Source organism: Schistocerca gregaria, chromosome 7 (assembly GCF_023897955.1).
Source record: "Schistocerca gregaria isolate iqSchGreg1 chromosome 7, iqSchGreg1.2, whole genome shotgun sequence".
Taxonomy (NCBI): Eukaryota; Metazoa; Arthropoda; class Insecta; order Orthoptera; family Acrididae; genus Schistocerca; species Schistocerca gregaria.
This window is the reverse complement of record NC_064926.1, coordinates 53,549,603-53,572,438: the sequence shown is the minus strand read 5'-3', so window position 1 is coordinate 53,572,438 and position 22,836 is coordinate 53,549,603. Positions and strand designations below refer to the sequence as shown.

General features: G+C 41.5%; 1 protein-coding gene across 1 annotated transcript; it reads right to left on the bottom strand.

Annotated features, from left to right (window-relative positions):
• Positions 1 to 152: 152 nt before the first annotated feature.
• LOC126282185 (odorant receptor Or2-like) lies at positions 153 to 22,458 on the bottom strand. The gene is made up of 5 exons (XM_049981716.1): positions 21,710 to 22,458; positions 21,455 to 21,554; positions 21,203 to 21,307; positions 17,501 to 17,656; positions 153 to 209 (listed from the first exon to the last, which is right to left on the bottom strand). Exons 1-5 carry the CDS (start codon positions 22,456 to 22,458, stop codon positions 153 to 155), a joined length of 1,167 nt encoding a protein of 388 aa, XP_049837673.1.
• Positions 22,459 to 22,836: the final 378 nt, after the last annotated feature.

Here is a 22,836-nt window from a genome sequence, read left to right as displayed (position 1 = left end):
TATTTATGTACCGTACGCAGAAGAAACGTAAAAACCATATTCATTTCATATTCGCCAGCAAACCAATGACTGTCGAGAGATTCTGCTCATGTTTGCAATGTTCTGTCTCTTGGTCTGAACACATGTAATTTGCCTGAAGTGACACGTACTGTTCATTTGTCGTTCACCTGGTTGAGGAGAGCGTAGTAGGAGTACGAAGCACTCATCAACTGAAACATAAAACACAGAATTGCTTACCACAGGTAACTGAAGATGCTGTCAGTAGAGAAATCTACAAATATCAAATAAACAAATGCAGTACAAGTCCCTTTCATTAATTAAGGAGCAGAAACAAGATCAAGTCTTTCCGTGAAATGTATTTCGGAAAGTATATTTGGTAACTCTGCAGTTCGCACCTAATCGTTTATTACAATTGTAGGAACCGGTTGGCATCTAACACAACAATACTTAATGTAACAACTGTAGTGGTATGAAGGACACGTCCGCTGTATTTGTGGGCGTAAGAATCTTTACTCACATGCGAATATAATAACTTCTTTTGAAAATTGCTATACAAGTATTACACAGAATGCACTAAATTGTGTACACACTTAACATTATGGCAGAAAAGCTGCTATTGTAACTACAAACTTAATTCATGGTTAGACTTCATATTCCAAACGATGGATAAAGGATATGTTCAGTCTGCCTTTTTACATTGGTATTGTCCTCAGTACGAATCATAACACATTCCGTAGCTCGAACTACACTGTACAATGAATTTTCTGTGCACGCCGTTTGTGTCTCAAACTAACGAGTTTTCACATTGCTAGGCTTGATACGATACTGTTTCTCTTGTCCTGTGACTTGTACGGAAAACAAGAGCGACGCGAGACCTGACGAACTTTCAGCACCCTTAACTGGCCCCATTCTTCCTGAACGCAGGGCATCTTAAATCATACTGGGAAGTAGTTCAGCTGCATTGTTCGACTAACACCGACCAGTGTTAGCAACAGTGTCCGTAGATCAAAGTGAGATACGACCTACACTCGCCTAATTGCCACAGAACCACTTGCAGAAGAGATACATATAACGAAGCGCATTTGATACCAGAGAGAGAGAGAGAGAGAGAGAGAGAGAGAGAGAGAGAGAGAGAGAGAGAGAGAGGTGCAAAGACGCTGTATGAGACTGCGAGAGGTATCCCACACAAGAATATCTCTGAGGCAAAATTCTCACGGTTCCAGTGACACATCGGATTGCAATATGTCTCGGCTCTTTACTTACCTCCAGAAGTACTCAGCACCTAGTATTACATCGTTAACAGGATGATCGCGACTAATGAAAACTAGAGGGTATACCCCTGATCCAGACAGACGTCTGAGGCACGTGCAGTGAATTTGGTATTCTGAAGCACGGGATTTTTGGGTGAGAAAGTCGCAGTCGTCTGGAAAAAAGTAAACATGTGCACATCCTGCTCAAGTGAACAGTGTCGAATCGTTGTGGCGCAACAACAACCATCACTGCGCCAGACGTTAAGCCATTCCCTGCCTGCAGGGGACCAGCCACCACACGGATAGTGCACCTACTCTCACGCATGTAACACAGACAAATTACATTATCTGGCTTTAAATGGGGCGAACTTGAGAAAACAAGGAAAACCACAAAATATAAAGATATCGATATGAGCTTCCTAGGCGTAGCATTGCATACAGCGCTTAAAAAAATTGTGATGCATATCAGTAAGCCTCAGGTCAACCAACTGTTTTATAATAACAACAAACAAACTTGCTGCCGTCAACAAGTTGCACCAACATTGCATGTCCTACTGCAGCCACTGTTTTTTTGCGCATTACTGCGGAAAGCAGCAGCTCAACCACATGAGTTGAAGGCGCCATACGCAACCAGCGGACTCTAAGGTGTCGGTATGTCTTTTGCAACAGCTGGACCGTGACCGTTTATAATCAACGAGGCGGTCTAGGTGAAGCACCTGTCCTATCTTTGCAGTCAATGGAGACGGCAAGAAATTCGAAACCCTAAGGTAGGGGCAGATCACCCCAGCCCTGTTACCTGTCGTGTCACGAGACACACCCACCCCATTTATGATGTCAGTCTGATCATCTCGTGACATGCCACGCCCCTCCACTCGAAGCCGAAACAAAATTTATATGACAAAAATGTAGCATGTTCTACATGCAGTTAAGCTTCACGTTTGAGACTAAATGACGAAATATAGAAAAATTACTAGTTCACGATCCCGCTGACTGTAAATGGTTGCGAAAGCATATTCGACTTTATAACAACAAATAATTCCCTTCAAATAGGAATCATCATAAGGGATACAGGGATTAGTGACAACAATGCCGTTTGTAGCTATACTGAATGCTATAACGTGCACAACCCTCGAAAATAAACGCAAGATTCGAGAGCTGGAACTTTAATAGTGGCAACTATTTATTTACAGCTCGTACAAAATAGATACGTGTTTCAAAGTTATACTGACCTTCAAAGTAGTCACCAGCATTGTGTATAACCCGTTGCCAGCGATGTGGAAGTCGTAGGGTACTCTTAGCAGTGCCAGTTGAGTTGACAGTTCAAAGGGCGTGGTCTATTGCCCGACGAATTTGTAGCAGTTCTGAAACGAATGGCATGAAGTGTTTCCTTCAGTTTAGAAATCGAATTAAACTTACGACGGCTCGAGTCAGGGGAGTGCAGTAGGCGGTATAGCACTTAGCAGCCCCATCAGTCAAACAAATCAGTAACAGCTTGCACTGTACGTGCATCAGCGTTTGCCCTGCAAAATGATTCTCAGGTCCTGCAGAAAGTGTCATCATTTCTGTCTCAATGCTGTTCATTTTTGGAACACAACCTACGAGCACCTTAGAGACAGAAGTGACAACACTTTCTAAGGGATCTGATCATCATTTTGCAGGACAACGCTCAAGCACGTTCAGTGCAAGCTGTTAATGATTTGTTTGGCTGATGGGGCTGCTAAGTGCTATACCACCTACTGCACTCCCCTGACTCAAGCTGTCGTGAGTTCAACTCGATTTATAAGCTGAAGGAAATACTTCAAGGCATTCGCTTCAGTAGTGCTACAAATTCGTCGGACAATGGACCACACCGCTCGAACTGTCAACTCGACTGGCATTGCTAAGAGTATCCTACGACTTCCACATCGCTGGCAACGGGTTATACATAATGCTAGTGACTACTTTGAAAGTGAGTATAACTTTGAAACACGTATGTATTTTGTACGAGCTGTAAATAAGTAGTTGCCACTATTAAAGTTCCAACCCTCGTATACGTATTCAAAAAAGCATGTAACAATTCGCTTGAAGCCTTCCTAAGAGTCAACCTCTGTTCTTTCCGAACTGACTACCTAAGCGTGGACCAGATGTGACTTGATTAAAATAAATAGTAGAGACAGAAATGGAGATTAAAATGACTAGAGAGGAACCAGAGGACCTGATTGCCTCCCCCCCCCCCCCCACTGCCCCCACGGGAAAACACAGGCACTAAATTTAACATGAATTTCAATAAGATATGCTTTTAATAGTTTTTACGACGAAACTATATCGGAAGGGGCTCTGGTCGTACGTGAAGTACACCTTCAGCAAGACACGCTCAATGCCTTCACTGGGCGACTGTGGTGTTAACGTTATCGATGACAGTGCCACTAACGGGGAGTTACTAAGTACGTTATTCCGAAATTCCCTCACTGAAGAACACGAAATAACATTCTATGAGTCGACTCAGGAATTGGTGCCAACACGAGTAACTTAGAAGTAGATATCTTCGGTGTATCAAGGCAGCTCAAATCACTTAATGAAGGCAGTCTTCTGGTCCAGATTAGATTCCTTTCAGAGTATACCGTTTTAAAGGCTCCATACTTAAAACTCAACCGCTCTCTTGACGAAAGACCAGTACCGATGGATTGGAAAGTAACATATGTCACAGTCAAGAAAGGAAGGAGTAGTAATCCTATGAATTACAGATCAGTATCACTGATGTCGAATCACAGTAAGATTTTGCAACTTATACTGTGTTCGAACTTTATGAATTTCCTCTATGAAAACGATCTGTTAACTCATAGTTAGCACGGTTTCAGAAAATATCTTTCTTGTCAAATACAACTAGCCCTTTATCCTCACGGAGGGAGGGAGTGGTATCGACATGCAATCTCAATTTGATTCTATATTTTTATACTACCAAAAGGCTAAAGACATCGTACCTCACGAGCAGCATCTAACTAGATTGCAACTGCCAGTGGAGCATCATCTCAGTTTTGTGACTAGATCCATTACATCCTGTCGGACTAAATACCACAATACCTTTTTTTTTTTGTCATCAGTCTACTGACTGGTATGATGCGGCCCGCCACGAATTCCTTTCCTATGCTAACCTCTTCATCTCAGAGTAGCACTTGCAACCTACGTCCTCAATTATTTGCTTGACGTATTCCAATCTCTGTCTTCCTCTACAGTTTTTGCCCTCTACAGCTCCCTCTAGTACCATGGAAGTCATTCCCTCATGTCTTAGCAGATGTCCTATCATCCTGTCCCTTCTCGTTATCAGTGTTTTCCACATGTTCCTTTCCTCTCCGCCTTTCTTGCCATAGCGAGTCTGCTTTTGATGTCCTCCTTGCTCCGTCCGTCATTGGTTATTTTACTGCCTAGGTAGCATAATTCCTTAACTTCATTGACTTCGTGACCATCAATCCTGATGTTAAGTTTCTCGCTGTTCTCATTTCTACTACTTCTCATTATCTTCGTCTTTCTCCGATTTACTCTCAAACCATACTGTGTACTCATTAGACTGTTCATTCCGTTAAGCAGATCATTTAATTCTTCTTCAATTTCACTCAGGATAGCAATTTCATCATCGAATCGTATCATTCATGTCCTTTCACCTTGTATTTTAATTCCACTCCTGAACCTTTCATATATTTCCATCATTGCTTCCTCGATGTACAGATTGAAGAGTAGGGGCGAAAGGTTACAGCCTTGTCTTACTCCCTTCTTAATACGAGCACTTCGTTCTTGATCGTCCACTCTTATTATTCCCTCTTGGTTGTTGTACATATTGTACATGACCCGTCTCTCCCTATAGCTTACCCCTACTTTTTTCAGTATCTCGAACAGCTTGCACCATTTTATATTGTCGAATGCTGTTTCCAGGTCGACAGATCCTATGAACGTGTCTTGATTTTTCTTTCGCTTTGCTTCCATTATTAGCCTTGACGTCAGAATTGCCTCTCTCGTGCCTTTACTTTTCCTAAAGCCAAACTGATCGTCACCTAGCGCATTCTCAATTTTCTTTTCCATTCTTCTGTATATTATTCGTGTAAGCAGCTTCGATGCATGAGCTGTTGAGCTGATTGTGCGATAATTCTCGCACTTGTCAGCTCTTGCCGTCTTCGGAATTGTGTGGATGATGCTTTTCCGAAAGTCAGATGGTATGTCGCCAGACTCATATATTCTACACACCAACGTGAATAGTCGTTTTGTTGCCACTTCCCCTAACGATTTTAGAAATTCTGGTGGAATTTTTTCTATCCCTTCTCCCTTATTTGACCGTAAGTCCTCCAAAGCTCTTTTAAATTCCGATTCTAATACTGGATTCCCTATCTCTTCTAAATCGTCTCCTGTTTCTTCTTCTATCACTTCAGACAAATCGTCACCCTCGTAAAGGCTATCAATGTATTCTTTCCATCTATCCGCTCTCACCTCTGCATTGAACAGTGGAATTACCATTGCACTCTTAATGTTACCACCGTTGCTTTTAATGTCACGAAAGGTTGTTTTGACTTTCCTGTATGCTGAGACTGTCCTTCCGACAATCATATTTTTTTCGATGTCTTCACATTTTCCCTGCAGCCATTTCGTCTTAGCTTCCCTCCACCTCCTATTTATTTCATTCCTCAGCGACTTGTATTTCTGTATTCCTGATTTTCCCGGAACATGTTTGTACTTCCTCCTTTCATCAATGAACTAAAGTATTTCCGCTGTTACCCATGGTTTCTTCGCAGCTACCTTCTTTGTACCTACGTTTTCCTTCCCAACTTCTGTGATGGCCCTTTTTAGAGACGTCCATTCCTCTTCAACTGTGCTGCCTACTGCACTATTCCTTATTGCTGTATCTATAGCAATAGAGAACTTCAAACGTATCTCGTCATTCCTTACAACTTCCGTATCCCACTTCTTAGCGTATTGATTCTTCCTGACTAATGTCTTGAACTTCAGCCAACTCTTCATCACTACTATATTGTGATCTGAGTCTATATCTGCTCCTGGCTACGCCTTACAATCCAGTATCTGATTTCGGAATCTCTGTCTGACCATGATGTAATCTAATTGAAATCTTCCCGTATCTCCCGGCCTTTTCCAAGTATACCTCCTCCTCTTGTGATTCTTGAACAGGGTATTCGCTATTACTAGCTGAAACTTGTTACAGAACTCAATTAGTCTTTCTTCTCTTTCATTCCTTGTCCCAAGCCCATATTCTCCTGTAACCTTTTCTTCTACTCCTTCCCCTACAACTGCATTCCAGTCGCCCATGACTATTAGATTTTCGTCCAACTTTACATACTGCATTACCCTTTCAACATCCTCATACACTTTCTCTATCTGTTAATCTTCAGCTTGCGATGTCGGCATGTATACCAGAACTATCGTTGCCGGTGTTGGTCTGCTGTCGATTCTGGTCAGAACAACCCGGCCACTGAACTGTTCACAGTAACACACCCTCTGCCCTACCTTGCTATTCATAACGAATCCTACACCTGTTATACCATTTTCTGCTGCTGTTGATATTACCCGATACTAATCTGACCAGAAATCCTTGTCTTCTTTCCACTTCACTTCACTGACCCCTACTATATCTAGACTGAGCCTTTTCATTTCCCCTTTCAGATTTTCTAGTTTCCCTACCACGTTCAAGCTTCTGACATTCCACGCCCCGACTCGTAGAACATTATCCTTTCGTTGATTATTCAATCTTTTTCTCATGGTAACCTCCCCCTTGGCAGTCCCCTCCCGGAGATCCGAATGGGGGACTATTCCGGAATCTTTTGCCAATGGAAAGATGATGATGACACTTCTTCAACTACAGGCCCCATGTCCTGTGGATACACGTTACGTGTCCTTAATGCAGTGGTTTCCATTGTCTTCTGCATCCTCATGTCGTTGATCATTGCTGATTCTTCCGTCTTTAGGGGCAAATTCCCACCCCTAGGATAATAGAGTGCCCTGAACCTCTATCCGCTCCTCCGCCTTTGACAAGGCCGGAAGTCTTCGGCCGCCAATGCTGATTATTTATCAAAATTTAGGCAGTGGCGGGGATCGAACCCGGGACCTAAGACGTTTTGATTATGAATCAAAGGCGCTACCCCCTTTTTTTTGTCTCATTTTGTTCGTTTCAGTTCGTTGCAATTGTTCGTGGCGGACGTCCCCTGACACCCATTGAAGTTCATTGTTGATCCATCAACTCAGTTTTTTTTTAATACAGAGGGTAGCTAGCTCTCTCACCGAACACGCTGAGCTACCGTGCCGGCTAACCACGGGTACAGTTCGTAATATCTGACGGAAATCAGAAGCGACACCTAGCGTTCCAAAAGGGTTATAGGCCCTCTGCTGCTTCTAATCTATATATATGATTTAAGAGGCGGTCTGAGCAGCCGTCTGACATTGCTTGTATATGATACTGTCATCTATCAATCAGTAAATTCATCTGATGATCAAAACCAATTACAAAATGATACAGAAAATGTAACCATGTGGTGAGAAAAGTGGAAACTGGCACTAAATAATGTAAAGTATGAGGTCATTGACAAGAGTGTTAAAAGAAATTCGTTAAATTTTGATTACACAATAAATCAAACAAACAAATCTACAGGCCATCAACTCAAATAAATACCTAGGAATTGTAATTAAGAAGAACTTAAACTGAATCAGTCACATCGATAAAGTTGTGGGGAAGACAAACCAAAGACTGCCTATTATTGGCACAGATAAAAAAAAGCCTGTTTGCACTTCACTTGTCCATCTTCTGCTGGCGTACTGCTGTGTGGTGAGGGATCCTTACCAGATAGGATTGACGAAGGAGGATATTGAAAAAGTTAAAAAAGCAAGTAGTTTTGTACTACCGCTGAATAGGGGACAGGTGTCATGGTTACATGGTGGGTGTGAGGTGGCAATCGTGGAAACAATGGCGTTTCATGCGCCAGGTAACCGCACGGTCTTGGGCACCTTGTCACGGTCTGTGCAACTCTCCCCGTCGGAGGCTCAAGTCCTCCCTCGGGCATGAGTGTGTGTGTTGTCCTTAGTGTAAGTTAGTTAAGTTACATTAAGTGGTGTGTAAGCTTAGGGTCCGATGACCTAAGAGCATTTCCAATTTCCAATGGCGTTTACCGCTGCGGCAAGATCTTTCCAACGTTCTCTTCTGAACGCGAAAATATTTTTTGACATCTATTTACATAGGAATTTTGATTATGTAAGAGAAATGAGATCTCGCACGGGAAGATTTAATAGTTCTGTTTTCCTGTACAGTCTTCCAGAGACGAACAGAAGAGAAATAGTGTGAAACTGGTTCGATGAACCCACCATCAGGCGCTTAAGTGTAAACTACATAGCCTTATTTCGACCTAGGTGTTTCAGTGCTCTGTCAAACACTTCAGGTATCATCATATCTACTAATTTCATGATCATTTACGTCCTCTTCCACTTCCACGATATTGTCCTCAAGTATTTCGCCCTTGTATAGACCCTCTATACATTCCTTCCACCTTTCTGCTTTCTCTACCTTGCTTATATCTGGTTTTCCATCTGAGCAGCTGATACTCATACAAGTGCCGACCGGGGTGGTCGAGCGTCTTAGTCGCTACAGTCTGGAACCGCGCGACCGCTACGGTTGCAGGTTCTAATCCAGCCTCGGGCATGAGTGTGTGTGATGTCCTTAGGTTGGTTAGGTTTAAGTAGTTCTAAGTTCTAGGGGACTGATGACCTTAGAAGTTAAGTTCCATAATGCTCATAGCCATTTGAACCATTTGAATTCATACAGGTGGTTCTCTTTTGTCTAAAGGTCTCTTTAATTTTCCTGTAGGCAATATTGTCTTACCCCTAGTGATATATGCCTCTAAATCCTTACACTTGTCCTCTAGCCATCCCTGCTTAGCCATTTTGGACTACCTGTCGATCTCATTTTTGAGACGTTTGCATTCCTTTTTGCCTCCTTCATTTACAGCGTTTTTATATGTTTTCCTTTCTCCAATTAAATTCAATATTTCTTCTGTTACCCAAGAATTTCTCCTAGCCCTCGTCCTTTACCTTCTTGATCCTCTGCTGCCTTCACTACGTAATCCCTCAAAGCTACCCATTCTTCTACTACTATCCTTACCCCATTCTTGTCAATCGTTCCCTAATGCTCTCCCTGAAACTCACTGCACCCTCTGTTTCCTTCAGTTTATCCGGGTCCTAGCTCCTTAAATTTCCAGTTTTTTGTAGTTTCTTCAGTTTACAGCTCATAACCAATAGATTGTGGTCAGAGTCCACATGTGCCCCTGGAAATACCCTAAAATTTAAAACCTGGTTTAAAATCTCTGTCTTACCATTATATAATCTATCTGAAACCTTCTAGCCGGCCGCAGTGGTCTCGCGGTTCTAGGCCCTCAGTCCGGAAAAGACTTCAAGAAGAATATAATAATTCCGATCATAAAGAAAGCAGGTGCTGACAGATGTGAAAATTACCGAACTATCAGTTTAATAAGTCACAGCTGCAAAATACTACGCGAATTCTTTACAGACTTATGGAAAAACTGGTAGATGCGGACCTTGGGGAGGATCAGTTTCGATTTCGTAGAAATATTGGAACACGTGAGGCAATACTTACCCTACGACTTATCTTATAAGAAAGATTAAGAAAAGGCAAACCTACGTTTCTAGCGTTTGTAGACTTAGAGAAAGCTTTTGACAATGTTGACTGGAATACTCTTTTTCAGATTCTAAAGGTGGCAGGGGTAAAATACAGGGAGCGAAAGACTATTTACAATTTGTACAGAAACCAGATGGCAGTCATAAGAGTCGAGGGACATGAAAGGGAAGCAGTGGTTGGGAAAGGAGTGAGACAGGGTTGTAGTCTCTCCCCGATGTTATTCAATCTGTATATTGAGCAAGCTGTAAAGGAAACAAAAGAAAAATTTGGAGTAGGTATTAAAATTCATGGAGAAGAAGTAAAAACATTGAGGTTCGCCGATGACATTGTAATTCTTTCAGAGACGGCAAAGGACTTGGAAGAGCAGTTGATCGGAATGGACAGTGTCTTGAAAGGAGGATATAAGATGAACATCAACAAAAGCAAAACGAGGATAATGGAATGTAGTCAAATTAAATCGGGTGCTGCTGACGGAATTAGATTAGGAAATGAGACACTTAAAGTAGTAAAGGAGTTTTGCTATTTAGGAAGTAAAATAACTGATGATGGTCGAAGTAGAGAGGATATAAAATGTAGACTGGCAATGGCAAGGAAAGCGTTTCTGAAGAAGAGAAATTTGTTAACATCGAATATAGATTTATGTATCAGAAAGTCGTTTCTGAAAGTATTTGTTTGGAGTGTAGCCATGTATGGAAGTGAAACGTGGACGATAACTAGTTTGGACAAGAAGAGAATAGAAGCTTTCGAAATGTGGTGCTACAGAAGAATACTGAAGATAAGGTGGATAGATCACGTAACTAATGAGGATGTATTGAATAGGATTGGGGAGAAGAGAAGTTTGTGGCACAACTTGACTAGAAGAAGGGATCGGTTGGTAGGACATGTTTTGAGGCATCAAGGGATCACAAATTTAGCATTGGAGGGCACCGTGGAGGGTAAAAATCGTAGAGGTAGACCGAGAGATGAGTACACTAAGCAGATTCAGAAGGATGTAGGTTGCAGTAGGTACTGGGAGATGAAGCAGCTTGCACAGGATAGAGTAGCATGGAGGGCTGCATCAAACCAGTCTCAGGACTGAAGACAACAACAGCAAGGTACATCAGCAAAGAGGACCACACAGGAGTCGCAATCATATTAAGAGATGGGATCCAGCTCTCGAATATAAAACGCCTGACTAATGGACGGGGTATAACCTGTCGAATCAGTGACATTCAGATTGTCAACATACACGCACCATCCGGCAATAACCGTCGAAAAGAACGTTCTTACTTTTATAAAAATTATGTGCTTTTCTCATTAATGAATATGCCGCGAATTCTATCGTAGGGTGTGATTTTATTTGAAAAAGTTCAAACACTGAAATTTAATAAATTCACAGAACTCGACCACCTCGTTTCTGGACTGAAAGTGCTCCACACCAGGGAAAAAATACCGGGAACCGCGTCGCATTCACACACATAGCCTGTAATGGAGCCATCCAGATAGACCGCATAGACGTTTCTGCCGCTTTGAGCCACAATGCAGTGAACAGCGGTATTGCTCCAGTTGGCTTTTCTGACCATCAATACTACATAAACCTCTAACGCCTAGAAGTGTTTCGTGGGAGAGGCTACTGGAGAATGAACATTTGCCTGCTGCAAGACAAACAACTGGTTGCAGACATCGATCGGGCATGGAAGAAAGTAAAGCGTTCCGAAACTCAATACAGATCGACTACTGGAAGGTGGCGACATAGAACTAAAGCGAAACATGGATCAACAGAAAAAGTTACACTTATCAGAAGTCTTATTCGGTCAAACAAACAATAGAATTTTGCTTCTCATATCTCCGAGCACTATACCACACCACCGACATCACAGCTGAACCTGTATCGCAAACAAATGCAAGGCACGATAACGCGACCCAAACCAATGGACGTCGTGTCAGAAGAAACAGCGCCACTATACCACACTTTACGAACATTGCGGCGGCAGTGAGCGAAACTAATTGTAGAGGTTGTTAATGGGACGGGGATTGTAGCTATAAGACAGCGCGATATCTCACCACAAGTGTATAACTGGTACAGAGCACTTAACGACATGCAGGACACCAGTGACGCATTTTTCAGCAAAATTCTCATGAAATAGTTCCCGTATTGTCGCGTGTCGACAATGAAACGCTTGATGCCCCATTCAGTGAAGACGACGTTAAACAAGCCGTGGTCAGAGCTACGAAACGAAAATCTCTTAGCGCGGAATTTTATCAACACTACTGGAATATCTTGACGCCAACATTAACTCAACTTGCTAATGACATGTGCCTTTACCCAGAAAAAGAAACACCAAAAGCATACATGAAATGCGACCTATCACCTTACTTAACTCAGACTTTAAAATCGTAACATGAACTGCGAAACAGCGAATGCAGCCAGTGTTGCATACAATGCTAGGAGATCACCAATATGATGCGGCACCTGAGCGCAATGTAACATCGGCTGCCTGAGAAGTACGGGATATCGTCTGTACGCTGGCGGACAATAAAGACCCATGCGCGCATCTATTTTTAGGCTTTGAAAAGCGTATGACCGCATAAACCGTGAGTATCTGATTAAAGTACTGAGGAAGATGGGTTTCGGCCAACGTTTCTTCATTTTCAATCTCTATCACGTCAATTGATTACTGACCACCGGTCTGACAAAATTACACTTAGGTCAATGAGACCCCCTGTCAGTGTCGTTGTATGCCATCGCGGTAGAACCCTTACTTGTATGCATAACCCAGCGATCACTTGGAATCAACTTCTGAAAGGAAAAACTGGCTTGCGCTGCTTATGCAAACGACGTCTGCTTGGCAGTACGATCCATAGCAAATCTGACGGAAGTGAAGAATCTTGTCAACGACTTCAAAGCGGCCACCGCTGCGAAACTAAAAAAGAGAAAGACGGCATTGCTCCACGTAGGAGAAAGCATTGGTAGTGTTACCCATCTCCATTGGTTTGGAACGAGGGCCCAACATAAATCTCTGGAAAAGACTACTGGGACGCAGTATCAGACGTGATGGCGACGAAAGACTAGACAGACATGCTGTACAAGATCAGAGCCACAACATGCATTTACCCTGACAGGGAATTAGATCTCCTGCAAAGAGTACACAAGGTCAGAATATCTATAGGGAGCAGAATGTATAGCTGGGTCAAATACTATAAGTCTCAAATACCTAGCGGAAGGCATACAGAAAGCGTTCTCTTGGTACGTCCTCAGAGTCCAAATTTTCAAAGTAAGCTTTAAGAATTTGAATTTACCAACCTCACGAGGAGGGATTGCCAGACATAGGTGTCGGACCTTTTCAATCAACAATAACACACCAAGCTCAGTTAAGAACTTAACGCTGAACTGGAATCTATCCAGTATAATGCCACCAATTAACGAAGCTATGATACCAATAATCTTCCGCCATGTTATATTATACTACTGTGAGTTCAGTTACATACGAGAAGCTGATAACAATCATCCAACTTATACTAAAGCGTAAATTTATAGTTTTTCACAACACATGGTAGAGAAAATAATCTTTCAAAAATACACACAAACCAAGTGAAATACTATCTGGCGAAGTATCCACAGCTCTGTACTTCCATCATGCATCCGTTTGTCGTGGAAACTAATCATTAACGACAAAGTTCCGACCAATTAGAAGCTCCACAACACCCACCGGAGCCCGAATCCCGCCTGTACGATACGCGGTCACATGGGCACCGCAGTTCCCAGGTTCACCTGTTGTACTGCCGGACTCTTCACGGCACACATGCGAAGTAGACTGTCGATAATTGACCGCATGGCTCCGCACAACGTTGACGCCATGGAATTAACTAGACCAGAAAACTTACGTTATCCCATCAGGAAGCAAAATGCAATCATTAGGATTTTAGGTTACACCGCTGCTTATTATCAATCATCCTTATACGACACTTGAAGAACACTGTACATATATGGAACATGTAATGGTAAGATGACACACAGATTACGTTGACACGTACGGTGACATGTTGAAAATTATGGTACAGATGAATCAATTTATTTCACTACTTAGTACAAAACAACGTATCATAAGTACATGGAAAACCAGTAAAACTTACAGAATTATTCTATGTTACCTGAAGACGAATAACAATTGCCATATTAACGTGGCACTATTCTTTTTAGTTACGAGAAAGGTCAAGAAAAATACATAAAGACAGAAACGAAAATTTCTGTTTCACAGCTTTCCAGAGATGGCTACGTTGTAAACAATAGTTGGGTACTACTTGAAATTTGATAGCTCCTGTCTCTACCTTTACAAATATCAACTGCCTGTACTTACATGCAGGACAAAAAGAATCTTTCAACAAGAATGTTTAAAGATTTGAAAACGAGCCAGCCTATTGTAGATTAATGCATTGGTGTGAGGAATATTAAACTTTCTAAAAGACTGTTTTATAACATCCATGTATTGCCATCTGTATACATCATCATCATCAGCGTTCTGCCAAAAGGCAGGTTTTCACATGGTAGTTCTCCAGGCTGTGCGGTCTTCTGCAATCCTCTTCAGGTCTGCATAATTTCCTTTTCACTTCTTCTTCTCAGTCAGTCTTCTCCCACAAACCAATCCTCCCAAAGCATCTTCTAGCAAGCATTCCCTTCTCAATGAATGTCCCAACAAGTTATTTTTCCTTTCTCTTACAACCCTCTGCAGACATCTTCTCTCACCAACCCTTTCTAATACTCTTTCACTTCTCACTCCTTCCATCCAGCTTATTCTTTCCATTCTCCTCCACATCCACACCTTAAATTCTTCTAACCTTTTTCATCCTCTCGTCTCAGCGTCCATGTTTCTGCCCCGTATAGTGCCACACTGCAGACAAAACATTTGTCAAGCCTTTACCTTAGACCTTTATCTAATTTGCCACATAAGAGTCTCCTCTTACTGTTGAATGTCTCCTTCGCTGCGGCAATACAAGTTTTCACCTCCTGGTGACATCTCAAGTCTTCAGTTATTGTGATTCCAAGGTATTTAAATGCACTTACTTGGCTAACGGTAGATTGTACTATTTTAATAGTGACTGTCTGCGTCTTTGTTTTTGCTGTGTGTATTTGCATCCTATATTCCACACAAGCTTCATTCAGATCTTTCAGCATGTTATTCACTGTCCGCTCAGTTTCTGCCACTAATACCACGCCATCAACAAATCTTATACATTCTTTTTTCTCTTTCCACCAATACATATTCCTCTTTCCTCATCTAAGCCTTTCGCAATAATCTCTTCCAAGCATGAGTTAAACAACAGTGGAGAAAGGCGACATCCTTGTCTAACACTTCGTCCAACGCTGCTTCCTTCTAGCACTTCATTTCCCATCCTTATCCTCACTTTCTGGTGTAAATATAGATTCTGTTTCAGTCGTCTATCTTTCCAATCTACTCCTTACCTCTTGAAAATACCCATTAGCTTGTTACACTGAACTCTGTCAAGAGCCTTTTCTAAATCTATAAAAACAGCAAAGATTTCTCTTCCTTTTTCCGTATATCTTTCACTTATAGTTCTTAACAAGTCAATAGCATCTCTTGTTTCTTTTCCTCTTCTAATTCCGAACTGCTCCTCTGCAATACCTCTATCCAGCTTGCCATATAGCCTTCTATTCAACACTCTCAGCAATACTTTAGCTGCGTGAGAAATTAGACTGATGGTCCGATGCTTTTAGTGTTTCTCTTTTTCTCTATTGGTATCACAACAGTTGTAAGGAAGTTCTCAGGCCATTCCCCTTTGTCATATGTCTCATTACGGAGGTAGACTATTTCTTTTCTTGCCTTATTTCCCAGACTCTTCAACAGTTCTGCTGGCAAATCATCTATTCCACATGCTTTCCTATTCTTCATCTCCATCAGCGCCTTTTCTACTTCTGCTTCCAAGATGGTGAATCCCTTTCCATCTTCCAGCACATATTGCTCCTCTTCAACCTAAATTTCGCTTTGTATTTGTTCCCACTTATACAGACATTCAATATATTCTTGCCATCTGTTCAAAAACTCCTGTGCTTCTTCTGCCAGAGAACCATTCGCTCTTTCTATTTCCATGTTATTTCTCTTTTCTTACGTTCAAAAACTATCTCACTAGCCAGTCTAAACATCATTTTATACTTTCCCTCTTTCTCCACTTAATCTATTTCGTCGCATTTCTGTTTCATCCATTTTTCCCTTGCTTCTTCAGTTTCTCTTCTAATCTGTACACAAGTTACTAATTTATCCTGTGGTTCACTGATGGAAATTGAACAGTTTACTGCAAGGAAATGAACTCTTTACTTAAAGTACTGCTTGAACAAAAACTATTGGACACAGTCTAAAAATATTTCCTTTGCGGAAATCGCCTTTTAAAAGGCTAATTGTATTTGCATTCAGTGCTTAGTTACGTATGTATGTACTAAAATGTTGAAAGGTAATAAAAAATAAAAAAACAAAAGGACTAGAGTGACTGCCATCCATCACTGTGTCCTGTTTCTGAAGCATTGGTGACGGTGTGTTGACTTAGCCCTGCCGTTGGAACACAAGTCTCCCATACCGAGCAGGCTAGCTGCCTGTCTACCTGTACCATCAGTTCTTTGCTGTCGTGTGTGATCGATCACTCCATGCGTCCTCATTTTGAAACGATCTGATCTCTGCAAACCACGAACGCACTGAACATACTCTTGTGTGCTAGCAGATCGTGGATTCCTAGCACGTTAACTTACGAGGAGACATGTTTCAAAAAATCTGTGCTCAGAGTTTGTACACCTTTAGGAACAATAAAGAGAGGCACAATACGGCATCTATCTTACGGTGTGTAATGCTTTTCGAAAAGTCGTCTTACACGCCCTTAATTTTATCTACATTTGTGAACTTTATTTTCCCATCTAACTGAGACATAGTTCATAATGCTTTTCAGATTTATAAGAATAACTTTTGCATGAAAATCACACTTCAACCGAGCATACTGTTTTCACGCGTATCTATTTATTCATTAACCACTCGTCGATATCATTACATTTCGCCTTTCGGTATCGTGGATATCCAAAGACGATGGGTTTACGACCAGTTGCAGCTTTTGTATGATGTCTGATGACTGTAGTTACACGTAAGAGCATTTTCCCCTCATGGCTTCCAGTAAACACTGAACTACTGAATCTTCGGCTGCTTTGTCGCCAGGCTACGACAACACGGCATGTCATTACAGCATGCGGCCACAAGCAGGTATAAACCATTCGAGCCAGTGACCATCTGAAACTTTCAGTGAGTCGGTGAGTTGTAATATGGTGGTCTAAGCGAAACCACATTGCTCGAGACAGGCGGAGACTTGGCTTTGAATGCTGGTCCATCACACAGTGTCCACCTCATTCCTTACTAATTTCACGTCTAATTAACGCAACACTGCTGCAATGTGGAAATACGTGTGATAAAACCACCGCAATCAATTGCACCATATACTGCACGAAAAAGAAGCGAGGTGTGTCAAAATTTCAGTTCTCTAGAAACTGGCTTGAATAATGAGGAGCTGTCTTGTTCTCTTACTTTAATCCTGCCACTTGTACAGTTTAGTTTGTTACACTTACCCGCACAAACGTTTCTCGTGAGACGTGGTAGAATTTGCCGGCGGTCAGTCCGAGTGGCCTCTGAGTCCTGCAGATGATGAACACCAGGGCGCGCTGCAGTTTTAGTGGTGCTCCCGGCCAGCTACAGGAATAGGCGGACTTTGCAAGTCGAGAGTTCTGAAAAGTAGTGAGCTATTTCAAAACGTTATTACGTGAATCGCAAAAGAAAATATTTTCTATATGTTTGGATGAGCTTGCAGGTCTGTCACTTCTTTTTAGCGTCTTAATGGATCTTGATCGAGGATGGAGGAAGAGCGAGGGGGGAGGGGACAAGTAAATAACTTTTCATTATTGTGTTGGTCGCTGTCATATCTGTAAGTCACCTCTATACTGCATTGTGATACATATGATCACATATTCCTAATCACTAACGTATAATGATAATGGTTCGTCTGCGCATCGTTTATTTTAAAATATAGAAAACAATAAAAAACCAAAGTCTCAGTTAACGATGCAAGCAGCACATCAAATTTCTTTCGTACTGTCTATTAAGTGCGTACTGTGCAATCAATGTGTTCCATAACTAACACTAAACCTCACTGCTTAGTCTTTAGTTATATGTCTCCCGACTGTACTAATCTAGTTAGCATTATGAAACATATTTAATTTACTCGAATATGATTAAGCTACGATATGTTCAAGGGATGTATTGCCTAAAATTATTACGTAGGTGAAAGTTATTGACATTAGGCTCGACATATCTCAACTCAAACCTCTTTTTCTTCAGTTTGAGAGACTTACTTCCTTTTCAAAAAAACGATTTCTGTGAAAAGATGTTTATGATAAAACTTACGCATTGTAGTGTATTCCTTAGTAAAAATAAATGTGATTTGAAAAACCGATGCTACATTCCTGTAAATCTGCTTCCCAGATTTGTAAAAACGTCTACATTTGTCAAAGTTTATATGCTAATTAAAAATTAAAATAAAGTTCCTTCTGCGATAATTCTCGAGGAAACTGCGAGATTATAAATATGAACACAACACACCAAATATTAGGGTCTCTGTTTAGCTTCTGACCTGTGAAAATACTATTTCAGTCAGCCAGTTTATACTTTCTACTTGAAAGACGCTGTGCCACTCGTCTGAAGGTGTTTGTCATTTGTCCCATTTGTGAACAGAAGTTCCATCGAGAGCAGCTGATCTTATGTTAAACAATGACGATACAGTGGAATAAAAAAAGTTTTCAAATCATCGCGTAACACATCTAGGTCTCGAAAACGAGAAAGAAGCAAGAGAGAAACATACGTGAAAGGCAGATTGTTTGTAATTATTCTTCCCAATGAAGATTAAGTATTGTGCAACAGTGAATAATATTTACACCTAAAAATAATTTACTTTGTTTTGAGTTTAATTTTGTTATTTATTGGTTGGGATGAAGTATTGTAGTCTGTAGGATGGCTTGTGTGGTTATACAGTGAGGCGTCATTGGTGGATGTGGGGGAGGGGAGAGGTAAATGAGGTAAAATAATGTACCATCTGACAAGTGGACATAGAGTAGATACTATCAATCCACACAGATCTCTAATGTTGGTTGCACCATTAATCTTATGCTACTATTAGTAACTTTATTCATAGGTACCAGTAATTAGGCAAATATTGGATTCGACTTGACTAAATAGTAGAAGCGGATTTACAAAAAGGCACTTCATAAATACAGTCAACTGAAATACGCATTTTGACACATCTAATAAATGACATCTAGTGTTAAACTCTTACATAAACAGAAGCGCCAAAGAATCTGGTCCAGGCATGCGTGTGCAAATACAGAGATAATGTAAACAGGCAGAATACGGCGCTGCGGGCGGCAACGCCTGTATAAGACAACAAATATCTGGCGCCGTTGTTAGATCGGTTACTGCTACTAAAACGACAGGTTATCAAGAGTTAAGTGAGTCTGAACGTGGTGTTATAGTCGGCGCACGAGCGATGGGACACAGCATCTCCGGGGTAACGATGAAGTGAGATTTTCCCGTACGACAATTTCCCAAGTGTACCGTCAGCATCAGCAATCCGGTAAAACATCAGATCTCCGACATCGCTGCGGCTGGAAAAAGATCCCACAAGAACGGGATCAACAACTGAAAAATCGCTCAACGTCACGGAAGTGGAACACTTTCGCAGAATGTTACAGATTTCAATGCTGAGCCATCAACAAGTGTCAGCGTGAGGACATTTCAACGAAACATCATCGATATGAGCTTTCGGATTCGAAGGACCCCTCATGTACCCTTGATGACTGCGCGACACAAGGCTTTACGCCTCGCCTGGACCTGTCATTACCGAAATTGGTCTGTTGGTGACGGATTGTATTGAGTGGATGGACGTAACAACCTCATGAATTCATGTACCCTACATGTCAACAGGGGACTGGGCGAGCTGGTGGAGTCTCTGTAATGGTGTGGGGCGTGCGCAACTGGAATGATACAGGAGCCCCCGATACGTCTAGATACGACTCTGACAGGTGCCACGTACGTAAGCAGCCTGTATGATCACCTGCATCGATTCATGTCCATTGAGCATTCAGACCTGGGCAATTCCAGCAGGACAACGCGACACCCCACACATCCAGAATTCCTACAGAGCGGCACGGGGAACACTCTTCCGAATTAAAACACTTCCGCTTGCTCTCCCCAGAAATGAGCATTATTGATCCTATCTGCGATACCTTGCAACATGCTGTTCAGAAGAGATCTCCGCCCCTTCGTATTCTTACGGATGTATGGTGTCACTTCCCTCCAGCACTAGTTTAGACATTAGTCGAGTCCATGCCAAGTCGTTTTGCAGTTTCTGCTTGCTCGCTGGGGACCTACACGATATTAGGTAGGTGTAACAGTTTCTTTGGCTCTTCAATGTATTTCTGCAATGACATCAAAAGAGATTATTATAAATTATTTCAATATGCAGAGACACTTTTAATTTGTCAAACGATTTGTACCTGTTATGAAATAGTATTTGGAAATATTATAACTTGTCTAAAATTATAACACAGATTTTTGAAATAATTGCTTATTTTCGCCAGCATCTGGGGTTTTCAGTGTGTCTGGGCAGCAGTTCTCTGAATAACTTAGAGCTCCATAACAGGAAACCCCTAACGCTTCGTGAATAATCGCCTGAAGTGCAGACGTCGGACTCAAGCGTCTCCCTTTCTTATTTAGTGTGAAAGGATCTTGTTAAATTAAGTGGACTATAATAGAATATAAATTATTCCTCGGAAACATCTTGCGCAACGTCGTTAACAGCATAATAATATCCTCCCGATTTCACGTAAAACTGGAAAAGAAGCAACGTTAAAATCATTTATCAGTATCCTCAGAAAGGGACATTTATATACTCAGAATTTAGGTTCATTAAATTTCCGAGTGAATGAATGATAGAATGTAGTATTTCTGTTTTGACATAAACTGAAAGAGGTAAGTTTAGACTGTAATTCTAGAATTTATATCGAACATGGCTGTAATTAAATTGAAACTATGAGGCAAAACTGTTACTTGGATTACGAAATACCAAATCTCCGTTTTCCTAACAATATCTTACCGATTTAGTCTTGTCAATTAAAGCTTAGCAGCAAACGTCTTCCTGCATAATGTAATTCACAATCTGTTAACAAAGAAAATCTGCTAGAAAATATGAATAAATCTTTTAATCTAATACGGCGATTTACCTGATACAATATATCCTGGGCGTACCAGCAGTACATAAATATTTCGTATATGATGATTCCTAAGTATAACTGTAGCATCAGTAGTGCTGCGATGTTCTCCGTATTCTATAAAGTGGAAGATTTTCCAAATTTCAGTCTAAAATTAAAAACAAAATGTATATCTATAGCACTGAAATCCATATTGAAGAATTACACAGAAATAAGAAACCATCAAGCGGCAGTTATCACACGAATGACTGACACAGAACGTACCTTAGAACTCTGGTACAATGTGACGCAAATAATAACAGTTGCTCCCATGAACTGTAGAAGGACAAGTTTGCTCAACAGTCTTTCAGTTTCATTAATTAATCTGTAACAGTAAGGCAGATGTAAACAGCATACAGAACAATACTTTTCTAGTTGCCATACGGAGATCGTGATTACAGATTCAGTCTAAATATATTTAGCGCTAAACCATACTATCACACATAGACATTTAACATTTACTTTCGAATGCGTACTTACTCTATGATGTCTTGATGGTACTTGATGCATATGCAAAGGTCTTTCCACATTATTTCTGCAGGGGAAACGCGATCTGAAAGCTTTTCTGGTGACTTATCTGGTTTGCGAGTGTTAACGCTGCCCTTTCGATACATATCCCCAACACTTCTCAATCTAGCGTTCAGAACCTCCAGTAGTCCAGCTGCGTGAATTACAATGGAAACAAACAGCAGGTCCGGGGCCACCCCAGTGAAGAAGCCGTACTGCATGCTGAAGTACTGCAATGTGCTGAGTATCTCGTAGTTGGGACTGTCAGTGTCTCTGCTGGTGTACCAGGCGGTCGCCGGCAGTTCCCTATCTGGTGGAAAGATTCCGAACTTCCGCATGATGGTGGGAATGATGGCCCAGGCGCCAGGTGCAGTACCCCCCAGAAACGTCATGCACAGTGTAATAGTTTTCGCCGATCTGTACGATGCATCAAGGATAGAGATTATTTCTGGGTCGTCGATTTTGAGTTGTTCTTTCCTCATAGCCTCTACTTTCTGCACCACGCGGATAAAATCTTGCTGTCTCAAAACGAAGGTAAAGAATTTAATAAGACATTGTATTGTGGTAATGAGAAGACACGTGTCATGGGTGATTTTGTCGATGTTTCCCCAGAAGTACCACAGGCCTTGTACCTGAGCGACGAGGAAGCTGGTCAGCGTGAAGAGCACCCACATTCTGTACACCACATACCACTTTGCTTGGAGCCATGGCGGTCTCCACATACCACCAAGCGCCAGAACCCGAGCGTTTATCCACAGTGCTGTATCCGACCACGGTACGTTTTCCGCCATCACGAACAGTTCACCTGTTACAGAACACAAGGTATTTATAATGATGCTACAACACGTATGCATATTTAGATCCTTATTTTCCCTGTTAAAATATGAGGTGTATAGTTTTGATTCGAAAATGATGTATGGCCATTTCCTGTTCATTTATCTGTCCGAAAAACATCAGTGTAACCTCAAACACCCTTCTTTTTTTTACATAAAATAAGCATTGAAATTCAGCGTTGTTTCCAAAACTCCGCATATTCTCGTAAGGGAACGTTATAGAACTCGACATATGCAGCTAGTTCCGAAAGTTTGTGTTACTATTGC

Coding starts and splice junctions, on each gene's coding strand:
- LOC126282185 (XM_049981716.1), bottom strand. CDS start 22,458: ATGTGGAGACCGCCATGGCTCCAAGCAAAGTGGTATGTGGTGTACAGA. Junction 17,657..21,202: donor CCCAGGATATATTGTATCAG/GTAAATCGCCGT, acceptor ACTACTTTTCAG/AACTCTCGACTTGCAAAGTC. Junction 210..17,500: donor CACGAGAAACGTTTGTGCGG/GTAAGTGTAACA, acceptor TTTATGTTTCAG/TTGATGAGTGCTTCGTACTC.